The 25368-nt window shown below is 48.9% G+C and overlaps 1 protein-coding gene across 8 annotated transcripts in view; it reads right to left on the bottom strand.

Annotated features, from left to right (window-relative positions):
• Iqsec3 (IQ motif and Sec7 domain ArfGEF 3) overlaps window positions 1–25368 on the bottom strand; it is a 102300-nt gene that overhangs the window by 29126 nt on the left and 47806 nt on the right. For 4 of the 8 annotated variants that reach the window (XR_012911582.1, XR_012911583.1, XM_075982874.1 and 1 more), the window contains exons 3-5: window positions 24636–24897; window positions 8310–9421; window positions 6475–6636 (exon numbers count right to left, since the gene is read on the bottom strand). Coding sequence is in view for 5 of the 8 variants with exons in the window: in XM_075982874.1 (XP_075838989.1) it covers window positions 6475–6636; window positions 8310–9421; window positions 24636–24897 (1536 nt within the window). In the remaining 3 variants the exon portion in view is untranslated. The remainder of the gene's footprint in view (window positions 1–6474; window positions 6637–8309; window positions 9422–24635; window positions 24898–25368) is intronic. The other 4 variants (XR_012911584.1, XM_075982877.1, XM_075982878.1 and 1 more) reach the window with 2 other exon arrangements.

Here is a 25368-nt window from a genome sequence, read left to right as displayed (position 1 = left end):
GTCATGCCCACCCGCAGGCACACCCTGAATGCCAGAAACAGTGGGCGATCTTTATCAGGCTTCATAGATACTATTCTAGGGCTCCTCGGGCCATGATGATCCCTTGGAAGACCCTCCTAGAAGTCTCCTGGTAGATAGGCTGGTTGGAGTTTTGTAGGGCATGGGAATGACCCCTCCAAGCTAGGGCCCTGAGAGATAGGGAGGGGGCGGAAGTTAGAAATATCCATTTGTGTAAATTCCCAATGTGTATAGCAGAGGGAGCCTCAAGCCCGGAGATCTTCACCCTGTCTTTGGGGACCCCAAAGTCTCCAGTTCAGGGAGTAAGGGACTCCTCAGCTTTCATGACCATTTACTACTCTTCGAGAGCATCCTTATCCATGTCAGGGATAGGGTGGGATGCCTAGAGAGGTGAAAGTTCAAATCTGAAGATATCATTGCTTTGTTTTTTCTCTCACAGTGCCAGGACTTGAACTTGGGACTTTATACATTCTAAGTGCCTTACCATTAGGTTATGCATTATCTCCAGACAACACTTTAAAAAGAGACATCCCTTCGCGCCTCCGGTTGCTAGCAGAGGACTTTTCGAAGCCGTGGAAATAGCACTGAGTCTTCCTTCCTCTAGACCCTGGAAGGGTCTCCCAGGGCCCCAGCCTCACCTTTGTCTCCTCAAGGGAATTCCTCAGGCATGACGTCTGCTCTGAAATTACACACAGTGCAGTGGGCAAGAGGTTCTCAAAAGATTTCTTGCTAGCCAGAAAGAAAGGCCACAGCCTTCCAAACTGTCACATATGACAGACAATCTGTCTTCATTTCATAATATCCCGGGAAGAACAAGTCTGTTACACTCTGGCCAACATATGCTGGTGGGAATGCAGTCGTGAAAACCTGACTCCAACATTAAATGCTAATTAACGTGTCCTGGAACTTCACAAAGGACCGAGAAAACTAGGAGACGGAAAGAACATGCTGGAAAGTTCCTGCTGGCAGCTTACTCCTAAAGCTGCCCTTCAAATCGAAATGATAGACATGGGTGTCCTCCCTGTGCCTATGATTCACGTCGGAAAGAATCATCCACGCTAGAAGAGAGACCGCTCACAGCCGGCGCAGAACATTCTCTCATCCGCTGGCCTTCAAACCTGCTGGAGCGAACACTTTGGGAAGGAAATAGAGCAGAGCTGAATTCCCGGCCATGTGAAAACCGTGGGTGGGTGTGGGCAGGGGAGGCGTGCGGCTAGCCCTAAAAGATCCTAACCCTGCCTGGCTCCTATGTGTGCTTGAGCTTGCAAGGTGTCTCTTCTCTACATTCAGAAGGGATGTCTTCAGGATACAGGGTAGTTCCCCCTAGAAGGAGCCACTTCCTCCCTGCTCTTTCCCATCCCTCCCTGGCAAATCCTAGCAAGTGGACACCAAATCTGGTGAGCAGACATCAAAACAGAACAGGAACAGTCAAGCTTTCCTGCACTGAAAAAGCAGCAGAGAGGTTCTGTTGCCTCTCGGTTTTAGGTAGGAGACATAAAAATGGAAAGAGCCACCATTTACAGAAACTTCCTGAGTCTCAGGCAGTTCAACTTGTCAACTTTCGTTTCAAAAAGGTTATTTGTGTGTGTGTGTGGGGGGGGGGGGTCACAAGCCTTTAATCCCAGCATTCAGAAGGCAGAAGCAGGTGGATCTCTGTGAGTTCAAGGCCAGCCTGGTCTACAGAGTGAATTCCAGGACAATCAGGGTTACACAGAGAAACCCTGTCTCAAAAAATGTAATTCAGTAGATAATTATGACTTTTACATAACAAGATGGACATCAAAAGCAAATAGCAACATCCTAAAGTGGACTTGGCCCTTTGATACTTTTAATTTTTATTTGATTATAAGCCTAGTAGAAGTTATTCTATATATTGTTACTTTTTATAAAAGGTTACTTTTCTTGCACTGTGACCAAATACCTGATAAGAATCAGTTTAAGGTAGGAAGAATTTAATTTGGCTTGCAGTTGGAGGGAGCACAGTCCACTATGATAAGGAGTGGTAGTGGGCAGGCTGGTGGTAATGGGAGCACCAGGCATCTTATCCACACCTTACTGGATCAGGAAACAGAGATCTTGGGCTAGAATAAAGACCCGGTTATAACCGACTAGTTCTGCCCTTAGGGCTCTGTGTCTTCCAGCTAGGCTCCATGCCCAAGAGATTTTACAAAATAGCACCATGAGATGAGAATCATGTGTTTAAACATGTAAGCCTGCAGAAGACATTTCACATCCAGACCATCACGCCTCACCTCTAGCCTCCATTAGGTGCCCTTTTGAAATGCCAAATGTATTCAGTATAACCCTAACAGTCATCATAATCTCAGAGTTCCAACGAAATCCCAAATTCCACAATCTCTTCTGAGATTCAAGACAGTCTCTTATTTGCGAACCCCTGTAAAACCCAAAGACAAGCTTTATATTTCTGACATTAAGTGGTACTGAGTAAACACGCCCGTTTCAAAAGGGAGCATAGGAGTATGGCAAGGAAGGACTGGACCAAAGCAAGACTGAAGCTCAACAAGGTAAATCCAAACCCTTGTACCTTCCCGCCTCGCATCCAGGGCTCATGGTGACATCACGACAGTGTCTGTTGTGCTTGCAGTGACATCATAAGAATGTCATACTCTAATGCTATATGGCCTTGAATTCAGAATCCATTATTTCTGATCCAGTCTCACTCAAAACTGACACAAAAAAATCTGTGTAGGATGTTTTGACAGAATGTAACAAGAATGGCTTCTGGTCCGTTCCTAACAGAGTCCGTGGTCACATCTACAGTCCTGGGGTCTGGACCTTTGTTGTCTGTGCTTCAGTCAACATTTTGTTTTTCCAAACTCTCGCCGTAACAGTTCACAGGGCTCTCCTTGTAGCCTTCTAAGACCTCTCTAGCCTACAACTCCAAACTCATCCATCGTCTTTCTTTAACTAAGTCTTAAGGCCCAAGGTCTGTCTTATCAGAGCAATGGCCCCACTTCTCAGTATTAATTTTCTGTATTAGCTATCTTCCTCATTGCTATAATCAAACACCCAATGGGAAACAACCTAAATGAGAATGGATTTATTCTAGTTCATGGTTTGAGGGGATGCAGTTCAGCATGGCTGGGGAAGCTTGGTCAGGAAGATCGAAGGTGGTGGGAGTGCTGGGGAATCTGCTCACGTTTCAGCAGATCAGAAGGCAGAGACTGGATCAGAACTAGGTGGGTTTTATAATCATCTACCCTCCCCACTCTGGCCTTGTATCTGTCAACCGGACAGATAACAGAAGGTTCTACAGCCTTCTAAACCACCACCAGCTGGAGATCAGGCAGATGAGCATGTGACACTTGCCATCCAAACCACAACACATTCCGTTCTGCAATGTGTCTTCCGTGAAAATGAGACCAGTGCAGAGAGACAGCTGTCAGCCACCAGGAACTCCGAGTGCCGCACTCTGGAATCAGGGCACTTGACAGTACAATCAGACCTGGGTAAGCATTAGAGGCAGCTTCTGCTCTGGTTCCCCAGCCTTTTGCTTTTTCCTCATAGGTCTGAATGTTGTCTCTAAAATAATAATTTCCCTCTGAGAATCATTCCAGCTCCGTCTTCCCTCCTGCGACTGCTTCTTGGGAACTCTCTAGCTTGGCATGTCTTCTCAGTCTCTGGGGGTATGGGGGGGATTTATGTCCTTTTGTTTGGCAGACAGCTATAAACATGGATATGACTTGCTGAATGCCCTCAGGTGGGGGCAGGGGAGCCATAGAGTACCCCAACAGAGCCTTCCCAGCCCGCGCAAAGCAGCACTGGACAGCTGTTACTGCCTGTGCTCCGTCCAGTGGAAGTAAGGAGGAGGTGGCACTTTATTTAATGTTCCTGGGTGGGTGGCTGGGGTGGCAGGGAGAGAGAGACCAATGCTCCCAGAGTCCTGGCTCTCTTCTCCATGTGTTCCTGGCTTTTTTGCAGGAAGGAACAACTCTGTCTCAGGCACAAACTAGATGTTTATGAACTTGGTTCACAGGACTCTGTTCTGTGGGGTTGAGTCAGTCCAGGGGCTGAGTGTGTCTGAGTTCAGATCCTGAGGTTCTGGGCTGCAGAATAAAGTGTGGGACATAAGATATCTGTGGGGGTAGCATCACGCCTGTGCTCCATACTCCACTCTTCCCCCCACACCCAGGATGCCAGCGGGAAAGCCTCCGTCTTCCTATCGCCTTTTACATTCTTCTCTCATCCCTCCCCATCAACGTTCAGGTGTGTAAGTTCCCTGAGACCAGGAGCCATGCTTATTCCCACAAACAAATACAGAATCCCAGTCCAGGTCCACTCTTAACACAGAATACTCACTCAATGTTTGTTGAATGGATAACCATGGTCATCTCATTCCTCCCTGAAGCCCCAGCACTGCCCTCAAGCCCAAAGGCAACTCCAAGACTCTCTGGCAGGATGACAAAGCACGCCCCCCCCCCTTCTTATGGCAGATGATTCTCTGTCCTAAACCAGTCGCCAACCAGTAAGTGCACCAAGGAATGGGAAAGATGACAGATGTCACAGAACTCAGAGGCACTTGTGAGATCATGCAGCCCAGATTTCTCATCTTACAGATGAGAAAATAAGACGTAAACACTCGTCTTTCCCATACTACCAGCACCCAGGAGCAGAGACAGTCAATTCTTAAAATCTACCCATCAGCCACCTCTCACCAGAAATGCTAGCTGATGTGGGTCCAGCTCAAGCCTGGGTTCCTCAGTTGCCAGATTAATCCCTGGCCCGGTCTTCTGAGGCACAGGCTGCAGCAGCAGGCCCAGGCCTGAAACTCTTATCTCCCAGTGACTCATCCACCCCTACCATGCCAGTCACCCGGGAAGTGTGACAGTCAGTGTGACCTGTATTGTTCAGCACAAAACCCGCGTCCTGGATGCTCCAGATCAAATGTGGGCTTGGTACTAGAATGCTGGCCCAGTCGCATGGGGATGGGGGTGGCAGAAGAAAACAGACAAAGCCCATAAGGGAAACAGGGTCACTTTTGTCTCCCCGGTGGAGAGAGACAAATCACCTGGGAGTGAGAGCCAGCTGGACAGAAGGAAGTTAGTGGAAAGGAAAGGGAAAGTTAGTGGAAAATAATGGGAAAGTTAGTGGAAGGAAAGGAAAAGACAGAAGGCCAAAGATGGGACATGGCAGAACACATGGTCTTTCTCCTCCTCCTCCATTGCATGGCATGTTCTGGGTACCTGTATCATTTCCTGCGCATCATTTCAGGGCACACCACCTAACAGAGCTGCCAGGACAGGGAAAGGGGAGCTGAAGGGAGGAGAAGGAAAGAGCAAATGGGAATTGCTGGAGCCGATCAGTTCTCACTATTCTTTTAGGTGTGCAATCTCAGGCCCCAGCCCCAGTCTCCAGAGAGGCAAGGGTAGGACATTAGTTCTGCATAGCCAATGCTGTTCAGGGATTCCCGAGAGCCTTCAGACAGGTCTCAGTTCTTGCTGTTCTACCTGTGTTGAGATGACACTCCTCCATCCCCCATCAGTGACTTCAGAGTATACAAGGCTATAAATTCTCCCAGACCACGAGGTGTGCCAGGATGTCCAGTCTCATTCTTAGGGAGCAACTGGTCCATCCGCATAGCAAACCCCTAACCTCTCACAGGATGTGACACAGAGCTGTGCTATGTCAACTTTGCAAGAGTGCCAGGACTGCTCCGTGACCAGAGGCCAGCTCTTCAGTTATCCATCCAGCACTGGCCACAAACAGTCACAGTGACCCTCCACCCCTCAGCCCCTTGTCCCTCTCTTTACAGCTCTTGCAGGAGCAGGAACAAGGAGGACAGGCTTTCCCAGGGGACTAGAGTAGAACTCCTGGACCCTCTTTACCTTTCCCAGGGGAGAGGAGGCCCCAAGGCTCTGTGGTTCTTAGCCAGAGAAGTGCCACCCCTGTCCTCTGGAGATGGAGCTTCTGAGCCATGCAAAGCCCAGCATAGTTAAGGCGGTCCCTGTAGTTCTCACCCCAGTCTTTACTGCAGTTATGGTATAGGCTCTTCGGTGGTAATTTCGTTGGTTAATTCATGTTTATGGACTCAGTATTTCCCTGTTTAATAACACTCCTTTCAGCCCTGTTTTCCCCCATGTTTTGCTTCTATTAATATGAAAATGAGCCCTGGCACGGGAATGTTCCAGGGCTTCTGGGACAGGTGCTGAGAGAAGGTAGGCTAAGGGGCCATTCCCCCAGAAGTGGGCCTGAGCAGCACAATTCATTAATTATTATTTATACCCCCTCCCCCACTGTTTCTCATGCCCAAGGGTGTCCCTGGAGTGTGCAAAGGCTCCAGGCGCATCCTACCACCAAATGAATGACTGGACCTATAGCCACTCTGCTGACTACAGGAAGCTGGAGCAAGGATTCCCACCTCGGAAGGAATCATGAGAATCTTTGGATCCAGGGGTATGAAAGGAGGGAGAGTGGGGGTGTGTCGTGGTCACTCACTCCAGCACGTCGCGGTTGAACTGTCTCTTGCTATTGCCCAGGAACTCTCCTATCATCTGGCGGCTCAGGCCTTTCCGCTGGAGGAGGAAGTGGGCCACGCCGATGGGGGTGTCAGGGATGAAGCCGCGTGAGATCAGGAACTGGATGCCCTTGTCCGGGTTTCTGTAGAGAAGTTGGAGTGGGGAAAAGAGAGGAAGCCAAGGCTTTTTAAGGCTGCTGTCCTAACTCCTTTCACCCTGGGAAATCTACTTCCCAGGGACCACTAGGGCTCCCCATGGGAGCAACTGTCACCTGAACATCACACGGGGGTGGGATGGGGAACGGGGACAGGAATAGGGCTTGAAGGGAGAAGAGGTCTGACTCAACAAGAATCCGGAGCAAGTAGCGAGGCTCCCTTCTCTGTCCCTTCCCTGAGGCTCTGGACAGTCAGTCCCTAGAGCCCCCAGGGGGTGCAGGAGGTGCTCCCTCCAGCCTGCACCTTAGCTGCTCCTGGAACCGGATCTCACTGGATCTGAGGAGATAAATGAACCCTAGAAACCTTTTCTCAAATGCTTGACATTTTCAGGACATCAAGCCTGTGGCTGCTTTCCCAGCAATTCATTTGTATTGTGTTTTGCAAAGGTACCAGCCCATATACAGGGGGAGGGGATGGAACTGGTTCTTCAATAGGGATGGACTGGGATGTCTTGAAGGATGAGAGTTTCTGATTTCATGTGCACCGGGGATGGTAGCCTGATCTACAAAAGGATGGAGGACTCTGGCCACGCCCAGGTTTACCTCCGGCAAGAGGTTGAGCAGTGTGCAACCTCCCTCCCTCTTGTGAGCCTGGTTGCTATTCTGTAAAATCGGAGGATGTTCTCCGTCTCTAGATGCTGCTGGGAGGATTGCAGGTGAGCTAGGAATGGCTGGACATGAGCATCTTGAGGCCAGGAGCTGTTTTACTCATCTATCCAGTACAGGCCTGGCATGCAATCAATAATAGTTGTATGACTAAATGAGAGCAGGAAATGATTCCTGCCCCGGGGCAGAGCTAGGAGGGAATGGATGAGGAGGGTTAGTAGAGTCTCATGGACTTTCTGTCTCACAGGGAGGGAGAGAGGGGTCTATTTCCTCTGTGTCACCTGCAGCGTGTGTTCTTGTCGCATGGAGTCCTGTTTGGGTCTCTGAGTTATGGCAGTCATTAATTTCTCTCCTTCTATCCCCTAATTTCTTTTCCATCTCACTTGGTTCTCATCCTTCCTGTCTTTCTTTCCTCTTACCTATTCCTCTATCTCATTAAAAATATTTAAAAATAAAATTTTATTGTGAGAGAGGGAATGCCTTCACAGGGGTTCAGAGGACTGCTCCCGGGAGGGAGACACCTTTCTCCTTCCACCTTTGTGGTTGTTCTGGGAGGCAGAGCTCAGGTTGCCAGGCTTGCACAGCAACCACCTTTACCTGAGCCTTCTCAGCAGGGACTCTACCTCATTTTCACTCTGTCTCCTCCTCTCCACCACTTCCTCATTTTGGGACCCCAGTGTAATAACACTGTTTTCCTAACTTCATTTTCATCTTCAACGATTCCTGCGTGTGCTCAACCTGTATTTTCCCATTTTCCAAACCATCTCTTCATCTTAAAAACAACAATTGTGAAAAACCTATGCTTGATGTGTTTGTCATCGGGAAAAATATAGTATGTACTTCTTAAACATTCCCTGGGAGCTCTGGCGAGGGGTTTCAGCCCAGGCACAAACTGCTCTGAAGGACCCAGAGAAGATGCTGTCAGGACTTGGTACCCTGCAAGTTTCCCCTCGGTCCCTCCCTCCGGTCCTTCTGGGGACCCCAAGCTCACTCACATGTTGAAGAGGTTGAGGCCAATGCGGTAAAGTCTCTTGCGCAGGGTGTCAGTGGAGAGCGTGGGGGACCTGCAGCTGGCTGGGTTCTCGCAGTGGTAGCGCGGCAAGCTTAGGATCACCGCCTGCAGGGCCTCCTTCGAGGCAGCAGCAGAAACCTCTGAGCCAGATTTGGCGGACTTGGTGGATGCGCTGCTACTGCTCAGCTGCTCAGAGTTCTCGCCCGCATCGGCCCCTTTCCCTGTCTGCCCGGCCTCTTCCTCTTCCTCCGCTGCTTCCTCAGCCACAACCTCCTCAACCACGGCCTCCGCAACCACCTGTTCATGTGCGCCCTGGGCTGGGCTCTCCACCACTTCTGAGTTCTCACCCGGGGGTTCTTCCTGTTCCGAGGCTGGGGCTTCCGAGGCTGGGGCTTCCGAGACCTCCTGAGCCGCGGCATCCCCCTGCTCAGTTTGATTGGTCGCCGGCTCAGCTGTGGCCTGGGTGGTCTGTGTGCCCAGACAGTTGGCCACAGACAGGGCGGTAGAGGAGGAAACAGAAATGTTCTGGTTAGCGATCTGCACCGTGACATCCCGGAAAGCCATCATGAGGGTACCACTGTGACCCTGCGGCAGGCCGCTGGCCTCATCTCCAGACCCTGGGCTACTCTCGGGCTCCCGTGCCTCGGCTTCCAGGCCTGGCTGTCCCGCACTCGGGTGCAGGGCCTGGTGGAGCTGGTACGCGCCACTCTCTTGCAATGAGCACATGGTCTTGAGACTCCAGGTGCTGAGGGCGTCGTCGATAGACTTGGCCAAGGACTGCACCTGTTCGGTGAAGGAGTCCTCCAGCTCGGTGAGCGACCCTGCGAAGGTGGGTGGCAGGGAGGGCGAGCGCCCCAGCGGCAGCCCCAGTAGTCCGCAGCCCTCCAGGAGCGCCTTCTCTGCCACCAGGCTCTCTGCTGTGGGCGCCCGCACTTTGCGCAGCGAGATCCGCCGGGGCAGGCGGCTTTCCAGGAGCGAGTTACGGATCTTCTCAAAGTTCTTGCTGAGCTGGTACTGGCGGAAAGCAGTTTGGATGGTGCACGCGGCGCGTCGGGATACCAAGTGGCCCCCGTATTTGTGTTCTAGCATTTCAATCTGCAGCAGGGACAGAGAAAAAGGCTCAGTCAGGGAAGGTGGAAGTAGCATGGATTAGATCAGTACAGCCCACCGCAGTCCCCGGTGCACAAGGTGGCTTTACTGGGAAAAGACTCCAGACCAGACAAGCCTGATATGCCAAGTCCTTAGCAAGACTCCTAGAGGCAAGATGGAGGAATACACTCAGGTTTGGGGAGGTTCCTTGTGGCAGTGGACAGAGGTGTGGGATGAAAGTCCCGTTTATCTAATCTCTTAATTATTAAAGAACGTTTACACCAGAGATGCATGTAGGAGTATTTAGAAATAAAATACATTTCCCGAATTTCAATTGAAATTACGTAAAATGCACTAGCTAGCATGATATTAATATTAAGAAAACATTAATAAAGACCTTTGGAGCTTGGTGATGGTTGTATGGGAGTTTATTATATTGTTGTTTTCTGCCTTGATGCATAATTAAAAATGAAAAATTAAACAATGATGTTAAGATCAGTCAATCAAATAAAAAACAATACTCTGGGCGCTCACTTCAGTGCATTGGGGTGCTTCTGTTTTCCTGGGAGTACCAAAAGCATGGCATCTGGGTTTGATCGTCTTTGCGAGGCCAGTCCCCGGTCCAGATTTGGGCACATGGGAAGTGGTCAATAAATGTGAACGTTATGAAGACAATAGCCCAAGAGCAAGCTGCCCTCCAGGGAGCATGTTCCAAATCACAGTTGTATTGATAGGAGCTGTGTAGCAAGGGCCTCACCTGAGTATCGCTCACCTGAGCATCGCTCCTGGCATCCCCGTGTTCAGGGTTTGCCTCCCTTCCTTCAGCTCTGCCCTCCATATCTGACCCCCGACCCCCAACCCCACTTAGGTTGCTTTGTTCTTGCTTTCTCTACTTTATCAAAACTTCTCAAGAAAAGACTAGGAGGGACATTCCCCCTGTACCACCCCCACCCCACCCCCGGAAATGACTGACCATTGAACCCCGCTCCTTGAAGAGCTTTGACTTTAGCCAAAGGGCCAGGCTTTTTTAAAACTAAGAAGATAGGGTTGATTAGTATCATAGGCTCCTCGGTAAGCCCCTTGAGTCTGTAGGAGTGAAAATGCGTACCCTGTCTCTGAAATTATGCCCTTCATGTATCTTTACCCTCGGCTGCACACTCTCCTTCTGGAGCTAAAAATCTGGAAGAATGGACAGAGAGTAGGAGAGTCTCTACAGCACTGACATTCCCACATTCTCTGGGAATCTGAATGGGGGTGAGGCTGGGGGGAGCACAGGTGGATTTGCCGTCTGTGAAGCAGATGGAAAGGCAAGTCTATCCCTCAATGCAGCACTGTAACTGGCTTCCTGATCTACTCAGCCCACCAAAGTCTGTGTGTGAGAGGGTGCAGGCTCTAAGCATTAGGAGGAAGCACTACAGTGACATCGGACCCCTGGGTTACAGGGGAGTCTTCAAGGACATTTTAAAAAACATATCAGAATGGACTTGGGGATGTAGCTCAGTGGCAGAGGCCTTGTCTAACTTGTGTAAGGCCATGGGTGTCATCCGCAACACAGTTTTAGAATGACTCATACCAAGTATCTTGTCTATCAAATTACCAAACACCCAGCAGGTTAGAATAGCACATGCTTATTTTCTCGGGTTCTTCACATCTGGACACAGTTCAACTGGGTTCTCTGGGAAGGGACCTGCCCACCTGGGGCAAGGCTGCTTCCCCGTTCTAGGCCTCAGTGGGCATGCTAGAGTTCAGCCCTGAGAACTCATGAAGCCATGATCTTCTTTTCTGCCTAGTATGATTGATGCGTGCAAGAGCCGGAACAGATCCCCTGGGGCAGAGAGCGAGATTTCTTAGAGGTACCCGTGGAGCTACATAGAGAAACCAAGTAGCTACCTTCCAGCTGTGTGGTAGGCAGAATTCCAAGATGGTCCCAGTGAGTCCTCACCCTGTGGTATATAATTCTCCCCCTTTGAATTTGAGCTGGTCTTATTAATATGATAGACATTATCCCTGCGAGTTTCCAGTATATTAGAAACCTATTTCCAACCAAGTGACTGTCAGTTAACAAAAGGGAAATCATCCTTGTGGAACACTTAACTATGTAAAGATGCGTTATATTTGCTTATGCTGTGGAATATGACTTTAACTGTGCAAAGATGTGTTACATTTGTGTTTGCTGCATATCTTTAATTATGTAAAGATGGGCTGCATTTGTTTCACTTTGCCAGCCTAAGGTACCTGAGAGGTTTAATAAAAAGCTGACTGGCCAGTAGCTAGGCAGGAGAGGGATAGGCAGGGCTGATGGGAAGAAAGAATAAATAGAATAGAAGAAAGAAGAGGGTGAAAAGAATGAGAAAGAGAGGAAGGAGAAGAGAAAGGGGGAGAAAGAGAAGGACACCTCCAGGACTAGAAACCAGGCAGCTGCCAGACAGGCAGACAGTGGAGGAACCAAAAAAGTAACTAGATGTACAGAAAGAAAGGCAAAAGGCACCAAGACAAAAGATAGATAAAGAGAAACAGGTTAATTTAAGTTAAAAGAAAAAGCCAGAGGGGACAAGAGAGATAGCTCAGAGGTTAAGAGCACTGATTGTTCTTCTAGAGGTCCTGAGTTCAATTCCCAGCAACCACATGGTGCCTCACAACCATCTGTAATGAAATCTGGTGCCCTCTCTGGCCTGCAGGTATACATGCAGACAGAACACTGTATACAAAATAAATAAATAAATCTGAAAAACAAAAGAGCTAACCAGAAATGAGCTTAAGCTAGGCCGAGTATTCATAACTAATAAGAAGTCTCTGTGTCATGATCTGGAAGCTGGTTGGTGTCCCAAAAGAAAAAGCCTGGTACAGTCCTGGTGGGTCTGATGCAATTGGGTAAACCTTTTAAAATAAGGCACAACTTAGGGTGTATGATTTCCTGTGTGCCCCAAAGGAAGAAATTGCCATGTTGTGGAGAATTAGATGAACAGTACCCTTTTATCCCCATTTTAAAAATCTTTTCTCAATGACCATGACAAACTCACTGAAGGTCCAGACTTTGTATTTCTTTCCCACTGGTCCATTTCTACTTCCTGGAGAAACCAAGACCCAAGAGTGTCTTGGCAGGTGATAGAATTCCATAAACAACTGAAAGAAGATACCTAAGAAGAAACCCTTTACCTAAGATAGTTCCAAGACGGTAAAGAATCTATCTGCTTGGTATAGCATTGCACTGGGTAGTTTTTCTTTTTTTTTCAACTTGACATAATCTAGGGTCATCCAGGAAGAGAAAACCTTACCTGAGAAAATGTCTCCATCAGATTAGCCTGTAGGTAAGTCTTTGTGTGTGTGTGTGTGTGTGTGTGTGTGTGTGTGTGTGTGTATGTGTGTGTGTGAGAGAGAGAGAACCATTGAGTTTTATTGGGGTTACTTACAAGGACAGAAATAACTTAAAGACAGCTGTCTCATCAAAGCCCACCCCAGCATGGACGACAGCTCACAGAGCTGGAAACTGAAGTACTCTGCACAGCCTACTGGCGGCACAACAGACTGGAGAGCATCCTCTCCAGCTGCCTCTGGTCTAAACCTCTTCCTGGTAGCCTGGCTGGTTTCTGCTTGGTACAGGCTAGCTCATCTGATCTCAAAGTCTTCCTGGCAGCTTGTCTTGTCTGAGTGACTCCCAGCATTCTTGTGAGAGTGCAAGGGAGGTAGAGGTAGAGGGACTTCCTGAAACTATCTTGAGTTCCTTACCTTCTGTTTTAGGGAACTTTCCTAAAGGATGGAATGTTTTAATCTTGGAGGAACCTTATACAGCAGGGTAGCAGTAAGTAGTGATTTGTGGCTTGAGATGGAATAATACCTTTGTATCCTGTGAAGGAAATGTGATGTGACAATTGAGGACATGTTGAACTTTTTAAAGATTGTTAAATTTCTGTCCTGTAGGTAAGTCTTTAGGAATATTCTTGAATAATGATTGATTTAGGAGGGTCCAGTTCAGTGTGATAGGGCCACATCCCTGGGTAGATATCCCTGAACTGTTCAAGAAAGCAGGCTGAACAACCCATGAAGGAAAGCCAGTAAGCAGCATTCTTCCATGGCCTCTGCTTTGGTTCTTGCCTCTAGGTTCCTGCCGTGGCTTCTAGCAGTGATGGACCGTGATCTTTAAGCCAAATAAACCCCTTTTTCCCAAACTGCCTTTGGTCATGATGCTTATCACAGCAACAGAAAGCAAGCTAGATAATTATCATCACCCTCTGAGGCAGAAGACTGGCCAAGATGACTCCAGGAGGGTACACCTTCAAGCTCAATGTCTATACTGTTTGAAGAAATGAAATTTAGATTCTTGTTCCTGTCCTACCAAGTCCTTCTTACGCATTAAAGTTTAAGTATGGTTCAAATCTGAAGTGTCTCCTAGGGGCTCATACTTTGAATGCTTGTCCCCCAGCTTGTAGCACTGTGGTTTTCTTTGGGGGCAGGTGGAGAGTGTAGAGCCTTTTAAGGAGGTGAGCCTCTATCTGGTAGAAATAGTAAGTAAAGACAGGTTATAGCCAGCCCTCCTGTCATGCTCCGTTTTCTGATGATGTGAGCAGCCCCCACCACTATGATGCTAGCTACGAAGCTTTGTCTGCAATTATGGATCAAACCCTCACAAACTGGGAACAAACTACATCTTTTTGAAATTGTTTCTCTTAAGTATTGTAGTTACAGTAACACAAAGTCAACTGGTACAGAAAATGGGAGCCACAGAAGAGCTTGTTACTGTAATTAAATCTGGTCATGAGGTTCTTAGGCCTTTGGAACTGGTTTGTCAGAAGCATTTGGAAGATTTGGAGAAAGGAGTTTAAGAATCCCTAGAATGCTGTTTGCAGAGATTAATCGGTTGATGCTTGCAGGGCTGGAATGCTGATGATATTGTAGATAGTAAAAAAACTGTGCTCATAAGATTTCAGACGGGAACAAGGACTCTATTGGGAATTGGGCTACCGCCTTTTGGATACAGTGGGGAAACATTTTGTTTGCATCCTGCCTGTACCCTGAAATTTTAAGTGAGCCTGAATTAAAAAGTTTAACAGGAATTTCAAGCCAGCATAGGATTCAAGTTGGATAGGGTTATTGTTGAGCACTTTTAGCCAGGCATATAGTCATAATTTGGAGTAAAAAGCAGTACAGAAAGATACAAAAACCTTGTCCATAATAGCAGTTGTGCTGGATGATTTTATATCAATGCCACAAACTGAAGTCATCTGAAAGGAGGGAACCTCAATTAGGAAAATGTCTCCATAAAATCGGGCTATAAACAAGCCTGTAAAGCATATATTTTAAATTTAGTAATTGATGGGGGAGGGACCAAACCATTGTGGGTGCTGCCATTGCAGTCCTGAGTTCTATAAAAACGGAGTTTGAGTAAGTCATGAGGAGTAAGCCAGTAAGTTGCACCCCTCTGCAGCCTCTGCATCAGCTCCTATTTTAGGGTTCCTGCCTGTGTGAGTTCCTGCATGGATGTGGGATTCCCCTCTGTATGCTGTGAATATGTTTCATTACCATTGGTTAATAAGGAAGCTGTGTTGGGCCTATTGCTGTGCAGAATAGGGCAAGGTGGGAATTCCAAGCAGATAGAAGAGGAAAGGAGGTGGAGTCAGAGAGTTGGAGCCTACCAGAACCTTGCAGAACCTTGCAGTAGGCCACAATCTCGTGGTGATGCACAGATTAATAGAAATGGGTTGATTTAAGATGTAAGAGTTAGCTAAAAATATGCACAAGCTAATAGACAAAGAAGTGTTGTAATTAGTATAGTTTCTGTGTGATTATTTTGAGTCTGGGCTGCTGGGAAATGAATGAGCAGTCTCCTACATGGCCCTTCCTGCTTTCCATGACGAACTGTTTGTTAAATGGAACTGTGAGAGAAATAAACCCTTTCCTCCCCAAGTTGCTTTTCATCATGGTTTCATCACAGCAATAGTGACCCCAACTAAGATACGTTTAAAGTGGCAAGACCACCCGCTAGAGGCTTCAGAGTGTAAATGTTGCTTTCATTAGTTGAATAAAGAGACTGCCTTGGCCTTTTGATAGGGCAGAAACTTAGGTAGGTGGGAAAGACAGAACTGGATGCTGGGAAGAAGGGCAGAGTCAGGCTGACGCCATGAAGCTCCTGCCCAAGACAGACGTAGGTTAGAATCTTTCCCCGGTAAGCCATGACCTCGTGGTGCTACACAGATTATTAGAATGGGTTAGATCAAGATGTGAGAGTTAGCCAATAAGAAGCTAGAGCTAATAGGCCAGGCAGTGTTTTAATTAATACAATTTCTGTGTGATTATTTTTGGGGCTAAGCTGGCCGGGCAGTGGGATGCAGCCTGCTCCTTCTACTACAACTTACCTTTGAAGAGAGTGCCACGGGGGCCCTCAACTTGTAAAGGACCTGCCTAGAGAGCTATTCTCCCAGGTTTAACCATACAAACTCTCGGAGGCTGTTGTAGCTATGGTCTAAAATGGCCTGGCTACTGCTGACACTCTCGGCACAACTTGGCATCGTTTACCTAACTGACATAATTTTGTAGGCATCAAGACTACAAGAGTACCTGAAGTCATGGAGGCTTGAACTAGACTTTTAAGGAAGGGCTGGAAGGTCAATAGGGTCATAGGTCATATCCCCACCTTAGGGAGCCTGTGACCGGGAGACGTGTGAAACTTTGCAGGTGAAAACCTGAGATACAGAAAGACCTCAGAATGCTAGAGATGCCAGCAGCATGGAGTATCTGTTTGCCTAGGAAGGTGGTAGGCACTGGAAGAATCAGTCCAAGGAAGAGGCCACATGGATTTTAAGTATCCAGGCTGCCCAGGGGTGGTGGAACTCAAATGATGCCGCCATCTGCAGCAAGCTAGAAAACTTGATATATTCCCTAATGAGTTTTGGTCTTGCTGTATTCTGCCTCCTGTTTCTGTAGTCTCATCTCAAACCCTCCCCCCTTGTTTGGAATAAGAATATTTATTTTGTATCATTACAGATCAGGAGTATATAACTCATGTTTTAAACAGAGGTTCATAATTTAGAGATTGCTTTTGAGTCTTAATGTGACCCTACAGTGTAGAGCTCCCCCAACTTTTGGGGGGATATATTCATTGCTCATAGTGTTCTGTTTCATAAAGACAGTTATTTTTAAATATATCATGTACTTTTACAGTATTTGCTTCCCCTCCCTTACTCTCTTTTGCTCCTGTTCTTCCAAGACTTGGGCTTGTGAATGGTGTCGGAATAGTTAAGTCTTGGATAAGCTTATATACAAATGCATTTTGTATTATGAGATGCAATAGATAGAACATTTTGACTTGAATGTAAGGTGGCCCCCACAGTCTCATATTTTAAATGTTCCTTCTTGAGCCAGTGGTATCATTTTGGGACATTACAGACCTTTTTGGAGGTGGAGCCTAGCTGGTTACTAGGGGTGGACCTTTGAAGGTTACACCCAGCATCTGGTTCTCTTCATAATCTGATCTGCAATGTTGTTAAGAGCCCTACCATGTGACCCTACCCCTGTGGAGTAAGTTGCTTACTCCATGCCTTTCTTACTGTGATGGAACTGAAACTATGACCCCCCCCCCCCAGCCTCCTTCTTCCCTTGAGTTGTCTCTGAGAGCCGGGTGGTCACAGTCACACAAAGACGTAATGGAAAAAGAGCAAAGCCAAGCACTGTGAAGGCAGAGGCTTCGCTTGCCATTTTCACTGCCTGGTCCCCACTCCTTGGACAGTCTCCAATACACAGTCAGCATCCTATGTAGTGAGTAAATGAGAGAACAAATTCCCAGGTTGCTTTTGTGAGTATTAAAGTCCCCGTCTAACGCAGAACAAATGATCCCACAGCATCTATCTCCTTTGGACATTCCCTCATCTTTCTATTTCTTACCTGCATTTCCAACCTCCATTCGTCTATCTGCTGCCTGTCTCCTGCCTTCAGACCCTCCCCCAGTTCTCTGTTAGACTCTTCTACCCACAAGGCACCAGCTGGCCTTCTATTTCCCACTGAGCCTCTTGGAGGAGTAGTGGATTCTCAGCCCCTTTCCAAACAGTCAGACTCTGATCTACCCTCTTGCTCTGCCCCTGTGTTCTTTGGTTTCTATGCACCCTACAACTTTGGAGGACCTCCAAAGTGATCCCCAAGAAGGCCAGCTATGTGGCTTCATCAGCACCGGCCCTTTTTACACCTCCTTTCCCCTCCTTTCTGAAGCTCTTGGTACTCCCCCTTGAGACTCCTTGACACTCAGAACCCTTGTCCCCAGCCAATCAATCCCAGACTCTAGCTACAGAGTCCCTAAGCATGCCAATCAAAAATTATGTGCATAGCATTTTCAAATCTCTAAGTACATTTCAGTTTTTTCCCCCTAGCCATTTCAGAGCCTCCTCCATGGTTTCCATGTTGGGAATCTAAAAGAGCAGCTTTATGTTGGCTGATAATTAGCAGCTAATGAAGAGGAGAAGGATCTCAGGGAAAGCCTTTGTCAGGACTCTAAATAGAATCCCGGCCGCTATCTTCCTACCTTCCCACTATCAGAATGCCTCTCTAATAATGTATTGAGCAAACATCACACAGGGAAACGGCTCCTTGTACGACTTCTGTGCTGGTGGACCTTGGGCATGTCTGGGCCACTGCTCAGCCTCTCTTCTCAAGGTACATATATTCCCCTCTCTTCAAGACCTGTCTTAAATGTGCCTCTTCCAGAAAACCATCTTCCCCTGCCTGCTCTCTAATACAGAATGTTGTTCAAACTGGTCTTTGACACTTTGTTTTTCCATAAATTTGGGGAGATATTTAGACTACCCACCCTCTCTTTGTTTACTCTTCTCACCCCAGGTTCTACGGGGCCATCATTTATTTGAGACATTTGCTATGCTTCAGCTACCCCGAATACTTGAGCAGTGCCTAGCTGCTCATGGAAAGCACAGAAATTCAGTTGTTACTTCATTACCCTCTGCTCCAATCATTTTGCCCAGCCATCCCCTACTGGCTCCGGCTGTTTCCAGTACGACCTTCCATCCTTTAAAGCCGCCCATAATGCTTGCACCCCTGCCTTGCTCTGAGCTCTCAGCACTCCCATGCTGCCCCTCAAAGACATCCCTTCTGCCTGGGGCTGGACCAGTAAATGCCCATGATCATGAGCTAAAGTGAACTCTTTCCTATGCTTGGGGGAAATAAAAACCCAGACTTTCTCCCTGATCTAGGCTGAAAGCCAAATTCTCCATCTTTCTTCCCCCTTCATATTGCCAGACAAATTCTCATAGGACTGAGGAGTTCTGCAGTGCTCCAGGTCAGGCCCGCCCAGTCACCCCAACCCTATTCTTAACAGGGTCAGGTAGAGAGCTGAGAAGTGAGGGGACAGACAGGCTGGAGTGCTGGGGATGGAGTGGGCTGGAGTGCTGGGGGATTGGGGGAGGGTCAAGGAGCAAGTCTGTTCACGTCTCCCTATGATTCGTGGGGAATTAACTGTGGACTGACCGCTCCCAAGAGAAAGATCTCTTAGCTTCTGCCAGGAGTGAGGGGTTCTCACTGTCATTGGAACATGCTCCCTCTTTTCAGAAGCCAGGCCAACAAGCTTGATGAAGGTCCTGAGAGAGGGCAGCAAGTGAGGGTGGAGAAAGAGGTGTTGGGTGGGGGAGGGACACAGTGTTGAGGAGTCTGGACTGGGTGAGGGCTTCTTAATCACCATAGAATCTTCGTCCCGTCCCGTGATGGATGGAGACAGAGACAGAGACCCACATCAGAGCACTGGACTGAGCTCCCAAGGTCCAGTTGAAGAGCAGAAGGAGGGAGAAGATGAGCAAGGAAGTCAGTTGGTCCACCTACTGAGACAGTGTGCTTGATCTAATGGGAGCTCACCAAATCCAGCTGGACTGGGACTGAACGAGCATGGGATCAAACCGGTCTCTGAATGTGGCTGACAATGGGGCCTGACTGAGAAGTCATTGGCAAAGGCACTGGGACTTGTTTCTACTGCATGTACTGGCTTTTTGGGACCCTAGTCTATTTGGATGCACACCTTCCTAGGCCTGGATGGAGGGGGGAGGGCCTTGTACTTCCCACAGGACAGGGTACCCTGCCTTCTCTTAAGGCTGGAAGGGGAGGGAGGAGGGGGTGAGTGGGGGAGTGAGAAGGGAATGGGAGGAGGGGAGGAAGTGGAAATTTTTGAATGGAAAAATAAAAAAAAATAAAATAAAAAAGAAAGAAAAGTGAAGGAGGGTTTCTTCTGGTTTGATGTTTCTCAGCTGAGAGCATTAAAGCCAGTCGTGCTATGCGTCTCTGGAACTTGGCAAAGCAAAGTCAGGCATCAGCCCGAGAGCAAGAGACCCCATGTGCAGGGCTGCTCTACGACAGGTCAGGCTGTGTGCATTGACTGGTGGAATCTATACAGTGTACTGTGATGGGCAGAGATGGGAAGGTGTCAGCTCAGGCCACGGACTGTGTCTTGGTCTTCCCATCTGAGATATGGTACAGTGACAATATGTCAGTCTGGGAAGCAGTGCATGGCAAAGGCTTTGCCCTCTGCCTGACAGAGAGCCAGTGCCTAGCCCTAGGTGGCACCTGCATGCGCACCACAGGAAGACTCATTCTGTGACCAAAATGGTTGTGCGCTTTGTATTACAGTGTCACCAGGACCAGCAGTGAGCAGAGGGCAGCAGGGTGACACCCTTCTCTGAGAATGAAGCCGAGTGGGGCACCTCCTGTGTAGCCACGTCTTCACTCCCATCCCGACAGCCTGGTCCTCTGGTTCCTTCTTACTCAGGGTAGAATCTCACCTCTGGAGTGAGAAGGAGCCTAGAGACACTTCAATACAGCACCCGAGTTCACTAGTGAGGAAACCGAGGCTCAGGGAAACCTCGTCAACCACTTCTTGGCCAGGTGCCCTGGGGTGAGGCTGAACTTTGTAGATTGGGGTCTAGAAGATACGCTAAGAAAGGGGACAGACTGTAACATCCGTGGAACATGGATTGGGGACAATGCCTAGAAGCTTCTGACCATACCTCTATGGCCCTGAGGTTTGGCCAGATCAGGGAGCTCTACAATTTGGACAGCGAGACACGATGGCCTATTCTGCAGCCGAAACAGAGAGCAGCGTGCAAACTCCTTGGAGAGCTGGAGGATTTGGGAATCACACTGGAACCTCTATAGTATAGAGGGCATGGAGTCTGTACCCCTGCCACAGTGGCTTTACTAGAGTAGTGGTTTTCCTCATACCTATGGATCATACATGCTTACACTTCCTGTCTCTCTAAATTGCAGCCCTAAGGATCATTACAAGGAGTGAGCAGACCAGGGAAGAAGGGGCAAAGGGTGCTGGAGTAGTGTCAGAGGACCCCTTCCTGAAGTAGGGTCTTGGGGAAGAGGTCAGTGAGGTGCAGGGAAGCTTGGGGCAGATCTCTTTCATCCACTCATTCCCTGGCTGAGCTTTCCCTAGAATCCAGGGACTGTGCTGAGCGCAGGAGAACAGTGATGACCCAGGGCAGAGCGGCAGCTAGTGTACCACTCTGGGACCACTAGCTCTCCATATGTACAATCCTTGCCCCCACCCGCACCCCGTGAGTGTTCAAAGCATAATTCCGCTCAGCCCTGCCAGAGCCAGAGAACAACACAGTCCTTGTCTGTAGGAGTGGACAGCAGTGTTCCTTACGGTGCTCTTTACAAGGGCTCACCCAGCCTGGGGCTTCTGGATGAGACAAGTATACGCTGAGACCACCCGAGAAGCACAGTGGAGCCCGCTTAGGTTCAGCGCTTCCAGTGGAGGGAGCATTGTGGATGGGGAGCCAGAGGCAAAGGCTGGCCAGGGGACTCAGGGGCTGTGACTAAGAGCAGCAAGGACCCCGGTGTGGGCTCGGGTCTGCGGCAGGCGAGCCAGGGAAGCTTTTGTACTGCACATAAAGGCAGCCATCAAGGGTTTCAAGCGGAGAGCCGCAGTGATTAGAAGTGCACTTTGCGGAGATGACTCAGCCAAGCTGTGGCAGTCAGGTGGGAGAGGCAGAGCTGACGCTGGAGCTGGCAGGAGGTGACCCGGGGGTGCAGGCGAGAGGGAGGCTGGCCTGGCTTCCAGTGTGGCGGTGGACAGGGTGGGGTGTGAGGGGACGTTAGGGGCAGGCTCAGTAAGGGTTGGGGATGGAGATGATATGAGGTAACAAGGAGCCAGAAAAACGCTTCCGGGTCTGAACTGGCTGACCGGGAAACCTGGGAGGTGGAGGAGAGGGGAGGCCATGGTTACCCACAACCCAAAGCCTGAGAACTGACAGATTCCATATGATTGTGGGGTAACCACAGGTCAGAATACCAAACCCTCTCTCTATAAGAGTTCTAGTTAGGACCTGGCTTAGGCTTCATGCTTATCCCTGTTCCTCTTCATCATGAAGTCTTCCTTCTACCTTTTCATTCTCTGAACATCTTTTAAATCGTTGTTCTTTTGAACAACATCACTTGAATTTTCCTGATATCTCTGATATTTCCATACATTTAAATTAACTTTTTTTTTTCAAGACAGGGTTTCTCTGTGTAACCCTGGCTGTCCTGGAACTCCCTCTGTAGACCAGGCTGGCCTTGAACTCAGAAATCCACATGCCTCTACCTCTCACCTGCTGGGATTAAAGGAGTGCACCTCCACTGCACGGCTTAAATTAACTTTTAAGTTGGCCCAAAAGTAATGAGCATTTTCATACTTCTTTTCCTTCTATAGTAAACAGGGATTTTACTAATTTTTATACACCCCTTCCCATGGTTTAATTTCACCTCACTGTGGTGCTGGGGACCGAACCTAGAACCCCACAAGCTACATGAATGTTCTACAACAGAACACAGTCATATTACCAGGTGCTGTGTTGGGTACGGGGTGGGGGGATGATGAGAGGCCAGAGAAGCTTCCAGAGAGGTGGAAAGTAAGAGGCCAAGGGAGGAGAGCTAGGAGGAGGGAGAACTGTGAAGACAGAAACAAAGGGGAGTATGCAAAGCCCCAGAGATACATGTGGGGTCGTTGAGGCCCAGAGAAGTCAAACAGCTTGCCCAAAGTCACACAGCTCTTTAGTAGAGAAAATAAAAGTTCAATTTGCTGTAAACATGGGCCATGTTTCAGTAATCTTGCTCTGGCCTCAATTTGCCTTAGCCCCCTGCTCCTCCTGCCTACTCTACCTAGGTTAATCTAGAAAGATACAAAATCCAGGGGAGGGCACTCTCTCTAAGGCTGAGTGGCCTGAAATGCATACCTAACTGTTAGAATTTGACGGAACACTACTAACAGGTCACCAGTCCCATCCAAGTCTGTCACAGCCCCTGTTTCTCATCAAGTCACCTAGCACTTAACTAACTTCCGCTCAAGCCAGGTTCCCTTGGATTGATGGGATATGACCCAATCCCTTTTCTGGGGGGGGGGCAAGAGACTTGACCTTTCTCTTTGGTGCCCTGCTGCTTGTTGCTCCACGTATCATAGTTACTAAAAAATGATACACACTCTATACTACATCCAAGACACTTGGCTGGACGCTGGGGAAGGTACAAAGATGGTTCCTGCCTCAGAGGAATGGAGAGACCCATGGAATTGTGGGGGTGTTTGCAGATAGCCCTTCCCCCAGACCACACTGTCTTGATCCCCCTAGAGCTTCATCCAGTAATAAAGAGACCAGGATGGCATGGGCCAGGCATCTATACTATTCTGTCAGTCTAATCCTTAAGCTAAAATGTTCTCTATCAGTGTCTATATTTTTCTGGAAGGATAGAAAATGTGGCTCATCACTTTTCTGCACCTTAGCCCTTCCGTATCTCAAACTCATGTTCTAATCTATAGTTTCTTCACATGACCACAACCTGCTCTCTTTTCCTTCTTCAGGGACCTCCGGAGCTCTCATTTGCCATCCAGCATGCAGAAGATCCAAAGATCCCAAGGAGTGTGTGGTTCAGGACTGTCGGCTGGCCACCGCATTGTCCTGTGGTTTTATGGGATCTGCTCGGAAGGGTCCCCAAAGGCTGGGTGCAGCTCCCTCACTAACAGCGGAAGTCTGTGAGATTACACTCAACCAGAGCCCCAGGCTCCTGCTCCAGGGCCGTGTTCTCATCCAACACACAAAAAATATGGGCACTTTGGGCATCGTAATCTGTGAGCAGGATTTTAGAATCCTTCCTATTTTCTCTGACTTATTTTCATTTGAAGCATCTTTCTGTCCATTTTAAAAAAACAAATCTTGGCTTCAGTTGTTAAGGTTCTTGGCGACTGTGTTTTAGCCTTATCTCACGGGAAAGCTTGGTACCTGGAGCTTTCATGTTTTTATCCAGTGCCTTCTCAGAACGGGGAACTGGGCAGGACCAAGGACAGCACTGTCCCTGGCCATAGACCAGACAGAAAATGCTGGTGGTGTGGGGTTTTGCTTGCAAATTCCACTTGTGAACACCCCACCCGTCTTTGCTGTCATCTAATCCACACAATCCTGTCTTGTCACATCGTTCTCGTGAAGGATTTGTTAAATGCTTAACTAAAAGTCAGGCACATTGCCCACCGCTGGTCCCCAAACCAGGACGATAGCTTGGCATCAGTCTCCTTCAAAAGGAATGAAGTCAGTTTGGCTTTCCTCCGTCCTCCTGGCTTCCTGAGATTTGCCTTGTCCACAGGCCAAGACTGGGTCTTTAGGGCCTACACATGATAGAGCTAGCAGGGCTACTGGCAGGAACTGAAGGTCTAGTTCCCAGTTTTGCTGGTGAGGAAAGCAAGGCTCAAAAGTGCTTTGTGGGCATTCCTGAAGGAACAGTGAGGACTGGAATCCATATCTACCTCTCTGAGTTCAAATCTCTTTCTTGGTAGATTCTAACAATTACACCTCCCTCTAAGCAGGTGTCTCTTTCCCAGTAGGGAGGCTCTGATGCCTTCAACTGGATCAGCCTTGGAAATCGTGCCCACGTATACACTTGTGTGTGCCTTAGAATTAGGCTACTCTTGGGAGGCAGGGGAGTAAGGCTATTTCTTCTGGGTAAAGTGGAAGTTTGCACTTGTAAAGGGCAGAGCCCCTGGATATACTAGCTATATGGTGCAGGACATGAATCACACCAGGTAAAGGCCGGATGGTGGTTAAACATGGCCTCCTGAGGAGCTGGGGTCTCGGAAAGGACAGGTAGGTAGCTCAGCCGAGGAGAAACATTGACAAGAAGTGTGCCTGTGGGTCCCTGGCACCCTGGATAGCCCCCAAAGGCAGGGCCCCTCACCACCCTCCCCGCCCCCCTAGGAGGCCCTGGGTACCTGTTTATTCTTTAGGTCAAGGGAGAGTTCGTACTCGGAGGCAGCAGGGGTGTGGGAGCAGAGCGCCGTCGCCAGGGCAGGCTGCTGCTGGCCAGGGGAGGCCGCGCGGAGGGGGCCAGCCCGTGGGGAGCCCCCCGCCCCCGGTCGCTCCTCCTCCTGCTGTAGCTCCTGGGCTTGAGCCTTCGGGGCATGGGCACTGGGTCTGCCGGCTGCCACCGCGGAGTCCTCCATGCCCCCACCGGCCTGGGCACAGGAGCCATCACTGTGAACAGAAGGCAACGGTGCTCGGTTGGGGGAGGGGGGGATGGTGCATGTTGCCTGACCTGCCTGTTTCTAGTCCTTTCCAATGAGAGGGACTAATGGATATCTCTTGCTGCCCCTCTAGGAAAGGGCTCTTATGGCTGGAAAAAGCCCAAGGCAGGGGTAAACCTGAGTTTGGAGGGCACCCAGGTAGAGGGGGCACCTGGGGCTAGGACTCAGAACAGGGGCAGAATGGTGAAGGGTGACTGGGGTCACATCTGGGATCTGTCCTCTTAGCAGTTGGGCTACCCTAGCAGGTTACTTAATGATCCGGCACCTCTCCCCAGTCTGGAAACGGGCGTCTTAACTGTCCAGGCCTCACGGGAAGTGGAAAGGTGTAGTTACTGCCCACCTTAAAACCGCCTGGCTTGTGGACACTGCTATACACTGTATTACCACTGCAGCAGCCACTGGTGTGGCTCAAGGGTCATTG

This window comes from Microtus pennsylvanicus, chromosome 8, assembly GCF_037038515.1.
Source record: "Microtus pennsylvanicus isolate mMicPen1 chromosome 8, mMicPen1.hap1, whole genome shotgun sequence".
Lineage (NCBI taxonomy): Eukaryota > Metazoa > Chordata > Mammalia > Rodentia > Cricetidae > Microtus > Microtus pennsylvanicus.
The sequence above is the reverse complement of the archived record's forward strand: the minus strand, read 5'-3'. Positions and strand labels throughout refer to the sequence as shown.